This window comes from Panicum virgatum, chromosome 2K (assembly GCF_016808335.1).
Source record: "Panicum virgatum strain AP13 chromosome 2K, P.virgatum_v5, whole genome shotgun sequence".
NCBI classification, from domain to species: Eukaryota; Viridiplantae; Streptophyta; class Magnoliopsida; order Poales; family Poaceae; genus Panicum; species Panicum virgatum.
Genome location: NC_053137.1, coordinates 20,378,302 through 20,386,664, shown reverse-complemented (window position 1 = coordinate 20,386,664; position 8,363 = coordinate 20,378,302). Strand labels below are relative to the sequence as shown.

At 56.7% G+C, this 8,363-nt stretch overlaps 1 protein-coding gene across 1 annotated transcript; it reads right to left on the bottom strand.

Annotated features, from left to right (window-relative positions):
* Positions 1–2,988: 2,988 nt before the first annotated feature.
* LOC120695188 lies at positions 2,989–4,345 on the bottom strand. Its single transcript, XM_039978489.1, has 4 exons — positions 4,151–4,345; positions 4,068–4,070; positions 3,482–3,995; positions 2,989–3,398 (listed from the first exon to the last, which is right to left on the bottom strand). The coding sequence occupies exons 1-4, from the start codon at positions 4,343–4,345 to the stop codon at positions 2,989–2,991; spliced, it is 1,122 nt and encodes a 373-aa protein (XP_039834423.1).
* Positions 4,346–8,363: the final 4,018 nt, after the last annotated feature.

Below are 8,363 nucleotides of genomic sequence, written 5' to 3'. Positions count from 1 at the left end.
CAGAAGGCACCCGGGGTCTTCACCCACTTGTTGGTAGCAATCGACAAATTCTCCAAGTGGATTGAGGCTCGACCCATCGGCAAGATTAAATCCGAGCAAGCCGTTCTGTTCTTTACTGACATTGTCTTCAGGTTCGGGGTCCCGAACTCGATCATCACCGACAATGGCACCCAGTTCACAGGCAAGAAGTTCTTAGCGTTCTGCGACAGCTACCACATACGTGTGGACTGGTCGTTTGTGGTGCACCCACAGACGAACGGCAAGTGGAGCGTGCTAATGGCATGATCCTCCAAGGACTGAAACCAAGGATCTTCAACAAGCTGAACAAGTTTGGCCGGAGGTGGCTCACAGAGCTACCCTCGGTTATTTGGAGCCTGAGGACGACCCCAAGCAGAGCCACAGGCTTTACCCCGTTCTTCCTCATCTATGGCGCCGAGGCCATACTCCCCACGGACCTGGAGTACGGGTCACCAAGGCTCAAGGCCTATCAAGAGCAGCAGAACCAGCGAGCCCGCGAAGACTCACTGGATCAAGTGGACGAGGCTCGAGACGTGGCGCTCCTACACTCTGCGCGCTACTAGTAGTCTTTGCGAAGATATCAGGCGCAGAGAGTTCGGCGCCGAGACCTCAACAAAGGGGACTTGGTGCTGAGGCGTCGACAGGACAACAGGGGCCGCCACAAGCTCTCACCACCGTGGGAAGGCCCATACATCATCGCTGAGGTGCTCAAGCCCGTCACGTACAAGCTGGCGAATGAAAACGGCGAAGTCTTCACCAATGCTTGGAACATATAGCAGCTACGTCCCTTCTATCCTTAGAGTTCCGAGCTATTTGTACATCGTTTGTACTCGCATTTTCGATTTCCCGAAACAATAAAGGAGTATGCTTTACTTGTTTATTTTTTAGGAATCTTCCGGACCCTCGGGGGCTCGGATGCGCATGAACACTGAGGTACGCCTGGCTTTACCCTCGGCAAAGCCAAGCCTCCCTCGGGGGCTACTACGGGGGGGAACCCCCGAACGTCCCCAAAAATCGCCAATGTTTTTTCGAAAAATTTCCGTCTCTAAGTTTCTCGTACACTTGGAAAAAACAGACGCGAGGCATAAGCAACTACGGTACGGGGCCGGCCGAGTCGTGGGGCCGCCTACGCCTCCGGGATATGACACCCCCCTCACCACCCCACGCCTAAGTCGCTTATGAATGCGAAATTCCTCGCAGAAGTTTACCAAAGTCACATACGAGAACACAGAAGTAGAGTAAAGAAAATGAGGGCTCGAATGCACAAGGCCTCGATGGGCCACACTGTCGATTTACGATAACGAATTTCTTAATTCACAAGTACAATTACGACAAGTACTAATTCATTACATGGGCTCCGAGGCCCAGTCTCCCTACAGGTTATCATCCCCCCTGTGCGGGTCTTCAGCAGCATCGAATTCGGCTATCGGGGGGATGTCAGCTTCGAGCTTCCCGTCCAGGACTGTGGCGAACTCCTCGGCGGCTGCGTCAGCGTCGTCCATGATGGCCGACGCGGCGTCCGCATCGGCGTCGTTGGGAACGACGTACCCCGACGACACCCTCTAGAGGTCCATGATATAGTGCGTCGCGGCCACAGCGAGGGCTCGCAGGACACCAAGGCAGAAGGTGCTCTTGGCGTGCTCGGCGATCCGGCCACCTAGCGCTCATAGGCGGCTGATCACCGAGCTACCAGACACGACGCCCTCCTCCTCGAGCTCCTGGCACACGCTCACAGCGGTCCGCTCCAGGTCAGTGTACTCCGCCTGCGCCGCCAAGAGCGCGGTGTTGACCGTCTCCTTCGCCGCAGTCTCCTCTGCCACTCCCTGCCTCAGCTCTGATCAAAGGAACCAAGATAAGCTGCGAAAAATTAGAATCCAACAACAACGAAATTTCGAGCACACACCCGCGATATTCTTCTGCGCATCTTCCTGCTGGACTCGGGTGGCCTCCTCGAGTGAGGACAAGGAGTTCTCCTACTCCTTGAGGGTGGCCTCCGCATTTCTGATGGCCACCTCCTTTTCCTCGAGGGCGTTGCCCTTCTCCTCGAGGGTCCCGGTGAGCGTGGAGACGGTCGTCTTCTCGCGCTGGAGCTCGGCCTCCTTGCGCTGGAGCTCGGCTTCCTTCTGCTCGAGCGCCATCCTAGTGCACTGCAACTTGGTGGTTTGCGCCTCGGCTTCCTGAGCCTTCTGCTCCGCTGCAGCCCTCTGGACGTCACGCTCGCCGGCGATCCGCGCCAGCTCCTCCTCTAGCACCTGCTGACGCACCCCCAGATTCGTCTTCTTGGTGTTGGCGTCGATATTCTGGAGCACGAAGCCAACATTGTGCTGCCCAAGCCAGCGCACCTGGGAGTACAGCCGGGTCATCTCGGCGCTCTTTTTGCGCGAGATGTCCCTCAGCCGCTGCATGTGGAAAGGCGTGGGCAAAACACACGAAATCAAGGCCAAATACGAATGATTCTCGGGAGGGAGCCGCTTACCTGACTGATTTGGTAATCCGTCGTCCTATGGAGCTCCAGGGCGCGATCGAGGTAGTTCAGAATATGAGAGTTGGCCTCGATCTGCGCCTGCCAGATGGCCTCCTCCTCCTGCTCGTCGCGGAGAAACTCCGGGGGGACCCCGGACTGGATGATTGCCTCGTGATGGGCCCCTCGGACGTCCCCTCGTTGAGCACCTCCTCGAAGGCCGACGTAAACTCGGCGATCCGGTCGTCGGCGCTTGCTGCAGCAGCGGGGTCGATGTCCCTCAAGTCCCCGAACTCCTCGCTGCTATCTGGCAGCTGTACCACCAGCACCACGCTTTCCGGCGCCGCCTACGCCGTCGTTGCTGCAATGACACCCTCGTCCCGGGCCTCTGCAGGCACCGAGACGCGGGTTTCCTCCGCCACCAGCGCCCTCGGCGCCGACTCCTCCTCCTCCGAGACGCCCTCGACCCCAGTCCTCGGGGGCTCGGGGACGAGGGTCTCCATCTCTGTTTAGCTAGAGGGGTGCTCCTGCGCGTCCCCACCAGCTCCTTCTTCTGCGACCGGCTGAGCGACGCTATCCGCGTCACTCCGACCGACCTTGACTTCGACGTCCGGCCGGGTAGCGTCATCTGCGCCACCCCGGCCGGCCTCCCCCATGGCGTCAGCCTGAGTGGCTGCTTCAACGCCACTCTGGCTGGCATTGCCCCCATTCCCCGGCGCTCGAGCCTGTTGGGCCGCTTGGGCCCCTCGAGGCATCGCCTCCCGCAGCTTCGCGGCCGTCGCCACAATATCTACGACGAGCGGGGGCTGCGGCGCCGTGTGCGGCGTGGCGCGTGCCACGGTCTTGAGGGCTTTGGCCGGCGCGAGCGAGGCTGCATCCTTGGTGACGGCCCCGGAGCGGGAAATCAGGGAAGAAAAGGCTGAGGTTAGCAGGATTGGGGGATCGATTAAATGAACGCAAAGAATAAAACCAAAACCACTTACCCGGACCGGGCGCTCATACTGCGTTTGACCGTGCCACTCCTTCGGGCCCGCGGCACATTGACGCCCCTCGACGACTGATCCAAGGGTGTCATCCTCGGATCGGCTTGGAGCCTCGAGGCCGTCTGCGCGGGCGTCCCCTCACCCGTCGCCGGCAGGGGCGACCTCCGCTCTGTCATGGGCGTAGACGATCTTCCGGCCGCCGCCGGCGTGGGCGACCTCCGCTCCACCCCCGCGAGGGGCGGGTCCATCAACAACCCCGGTGTGGGCCTCGCCTCACGCAGCATCACTGACGCGTCCTCGTCGCCAGCCCCTTGATAGACCGGCGGAGAATCCTCGCCTGTCGCCGCCTCGTCATCACCTGGGAGGTTGACCTCGGCATCCGAGGTGTCCTCCTCCTCATGCGTGGACTCGGGTGTAGCAGGCCGCAGCTTCGCCTCCGCGTGAGCAATTTTGCATGCCTTGTCGTGCTTTTCTTTCCTCTTCCTCTTCCTGTCGGCAGCCGCCTCCTCTGCCTCTTTCCACTTCTTCACCGCCTCTACGTGCAGGCGGTTGACTTCGCGTTACTCCGAGATCGGAGACCTCGAGGGGTGGCACCTGCGGCTCACCCCCTGCAAAATGCAATCAAATTAGAGTCAGGGACCGGGAAAGGAATAGCACAAGTCGGCAACGAATTGGAATCGAGACTCACCACTGAAAGGTACCCCGGCTTGGGGCGCATCTTAATCTCCCAGAGATCATTTGCGATGCCTCGGGGGAGCAGCACCATCGACATCCTCGAGCCCGAGGCCGGGACCCCGGGGGTGAGGCCGAAGATCGGTAGGCTCCTCTCCGTGAGAGGAATCACCCTCTGCTGGTGAAAGTTCACAATGATGGCAGCCGCCATCAACCCCTTCCTCGCCAGGTGCACCAACGCATTGGTGAGGACCTCGAGCCTGGCTTGATGCGCTAGGGGCGATACCCCCCAGTCCCACTTCGCTGGTCTCTCCCAGAGCACCCTGTTGGTGAACGCAGGGAGCCTGTTGCCGAAGTTGCGTAGGTAGAACCACCCTCGAGTCCACCCGGCGTTGTTCGTCGTCATCTTGTTGTGGATGTATAGGTTCTTCCGGCTTGGGCGCAAATGGAGCATCAAGACGCCCGCACGCGTGAACCTCTTCGGCTGGCCCCACACGTTCTCGATGAAGAGCTCGCCGCGGAACAAGTGGATCCACAGATCCCAATGTGCATCAATCCCCAGGTATCCCTCGCAGACAGCGATGAAGACCGCCGCCTGTGAGATGGAGTTGGGGCCGAAGTTGTGCAGCTCCGCCCCGTAGTACTCGCACAACGCCCGCATGAATCAACTGACGGGGACGCCGAATCCCCGCTCGTGGAGACGCACGAGGCTCACGACGTAGCCCTCGGGGGGATTCGGCTCGGTCTTCTCCGGCCGCGGGGGAATCCACGCCGGCCGCTCCAAGCTGGTGTTCATCGGCAGCAGCCGGTCGGCGACCAGCTGCTCCAGAACCGCCTCTGTGTCGGTGGATTTCCCCCATGGCAACGGCTCCCGGACGTCCGACATTGCTTCGAATTACGGGGCGATGTGGGAAGGTAAGCTCTGCGGTGCCTAAGGTGCGCTCTCGCTCTCTCCTTCTTCCTCCTCTCGCTCTCGGTTGTGGGCTTAGTATGCAGGGGAGGTGGAGAAGGCAAGGGAGATGAAGGCAAATGACCAGATGAGCCCAAACAATCCCCCCTTTCTCGCTTTTATTCACCACGATGGGCGGATTCGCCACCACGGCACGAATCCCCCGCATTGAATGCGGTAGATTTTGCTATTGCTGACGGATGGTCCCCATGACCGTGGAGTCTCCCACGCGCGCACTCAGCAATAACTATGGCGTGGTAACCGATGGGCGCGGCGCGGCTGTTGCACTGTTCCATCTGTTAGCCGCCGCCCACGCTGCTTCGTCTACCCGAGGTAGTCGCTTGAAAAGGCGTGCCAGCACTGCACCGCACGTACCGGGCCATGTCGCCCACGACCAGCGGAAGACCCGCGCACACGACCAGCGACTCTGCGTCGCTTGCAAACTGTGACGGAATATTCCTTTTGGGGGCTCTTCACCCTCGAGGGAACCTTATTCCGAGGCCTTACTAATCAGGGGTTCGAAGCCTGGCCCGTCGAGGGTTCTACAGGTGCCCCAAATCGCCAGAGTCAGGGCCTGCATGGATGTGTCGTACAAGCTACCCTCGAACACGGAGTTCGAGACGTCCTACGTAGAGTTCAAGGCCAGTCGAGGGTGCCTAGCAGGGGGATCCCATCGAGGGAGAGCATCGAGCCCTCGGACCCTATCGAATGGGTCCGAGCCCGCCTAGCGAACCTTTGCGAGCGCTTTATGTGACGTGTCCACAGACCACGAGCCGACCCTTATCGAACGGGGCACGGACGTCCACTTGAACTACCCGATAACAGCTCACTGAAGTAGCCATAGCTCGCGGCCCGGGCATGGGTAGCTGTAACACCCGATTTATAAAAGACCATAAACCGAGCAATCATATACGTGCCAGGATCAAGTCACACGTATATACAACAGAATGAACAGTATATCACAGCACATATCACGAATAAGACATAATAAATCGAAATACGAATGTTATTTATTACATTAATGACAAAAATGTCTGATACAGCGGAAGCGAAGTACAAACACGATAAAAACTCTCCGAAGCTGAAGCAGGGCGCCACAGGGACATCGACTGGGAGACGAACACCTAGAATCCTCGTAGTCCTGGTAGCGCTGGACGAACTCCCTCGTGTCGGCAGGAACTGAGCAGCAGTAACGTATCCAAGAGGAAAAAGTAGAGAAGAGGCAAGGGTGAGTACACAACTTGTACTCAATAAGTATAACACAAACTATGAGGCTCTAAGGTTGGCTGACTGACTGCATTAGCTTTTAAGTCTTGGCAAAATTTTATTAAAGCTATTTACTACAAGTTGATGAATTACCATTAACCCAGTTACATAGTAATTAATCAGAATTAATCATGCTACTACTGAGAACCAAACCAAAACCAAGCCACCAAGGTAACCCCGAGAGGCACCTCCCTCGTCGGAAGGAGACAACCCCACTAATCAAAAGGAGGATCTGGGCTGCTCATAACCGTGAGCACGGCTAGTATACCAGTTTTACACTCTGCAGAGGTTGCACATCTTTACCCACAAGTCGTGAACTACGCTAGAGGTTCATCACACTTCCTTAGGTGAGATGACTAGCGACTCACTACGAGGCCGTTACAAAGAATCTCGTTGGTAAGGAGTAACCGCGAGAGTTAGGTCAGCGACGATGGGGCCCACCTCCGGGGGTACAAGCACAGGAGCGCAATCCAAGCACAGACCAAGCCGGAGGAGCAGGGACCATTGAAGCTTACTACTCTTGCCCCGCAGGTAAGTTACTCCAAACCAAAAAGACCTAATTAGTAAGCCAAGTCTATCCCATTCTAGCCTTGTGGTAGCGCTGTTGTCCCAGGTTGTCGCTCTATGAACCGGTCCTTATGGAGAGTGGCCAACCAAGCACTAAGCACCGTGCTGGCCCCCTAAACCATGTTTCTACAAAAACCATCTTTTAACGAGATGTGAGCCACTCAAGCCACACAGAGTGCCACTCTCAGAATTAAGTTCAAGTAAACCATTAATCAAATTAATTAAAAAGGATCAGAGTGTGTTATAGCGCAGCAACCTAGCACAACTAACCAAATGCAACCCAAAGGGATATATAAAGGATATAAAGTGGCTAGGACAGTCCTTATAGGCATACAGAATTAAATGCAGTATGAAAAATGTATTTAAAAGTGATAGGTTGTTCATGTTACACTTGCCTTCCTCGTACTGCTCAGGCTGCTGCTCAAAGTGCTCGGAAGATGGCTACTTCGGGTACTGGTACTGGGGCTCCTCAGATGGATCAATGTCTACTCACGAACACATGGCCAAAACAATGCACAATAATAAGCAAACAAGCAAACACTAGCAAAAACTAAGAAATAGTACATCAATACATAAAACCAGCAAGAAAAACTAAGCTAAAACTATTCTACGCGTTACAACGATCACGTGGACATAAAGAACGCTAAAAACGGAGCTAAAACGCATTTTCTAGGCTAAAAACAAGTTCTAGGGGCATATTTGTAATAAAAATAGGGTTCCAGGGACTTTTCTGCTAAAACCGAGGGCCTAAACATAATTAAACCTTAGTTTCAGGGTCTAACTCACAAAAACGTCAAGTGTGGACTGCGGGTTCTATTCTGGTAAAACTCAGGGGCTAAAACGTTAAAATCATGGCCTCACTGTAATTAGTTTTGAACAAATCTGGACGGCGGGTTGATTACCGAAAACACCGAGGGCTCTTTAGCAAAAATGTCAGCGCTGACCGGTATCTAGCGTGGTCAATGACACTGGGCCGTTGGATCGCGATCGTGTGCGCCAAAACGAAGAGGTACGCAGGATCTAATCTGATCCGTTGATTGCGGATCGGATGGGCCAGATTGAAAGGGGGCGACGACGGCGGCGCGGGTCACCGGAGTCGAGCCCCGCGGTGGCGCTGCGCCGGAGATGGCCATACTCGGCCTTCCCGGGGTCAAAAAGGACGAGATCTGGGTCGGGAGGGGACTACGCGATACGCGTAGTCCACCTGAGGCTTTTGCGGGCCTCGGGGAGGCTGGTAGTAGGGCACGCTGCGTCGGCGGCGGCCCTACGCGGCGGCGCTCGTCGGCGCGGCGCGTTCGGGGTTCTCCAGGGGCTACGGCCTAACAAAACTAGCACCAAAGGGGCCTGAGGAGGAGTGCAAGCTCACCGGGGGCGCGGGACGGTCGGGTTCGCAGTGCAGGGGGTTGACGGTGTGAAACGGCGGCGAGGTCAACTCGGTGCTTCGCGG

Excerpts from the sequence above, each read along its gene's own strand:
- LOC120695188 (XM_039978489.1), bottom strand. The coding sequence starts at position 4,345 with ATGGCGGCTGCCATCATTGTGAACTTTCACCAGCAGAGGGTGATTCCT. Across the intron at positions 3,399-3,481 it reads GAGTGGCACGGTCAAACGCA|CCTTTTCTTCCCTGATTTCC; the intron begins GTATGAGCGCCC and ends TGCTAACCTCAG.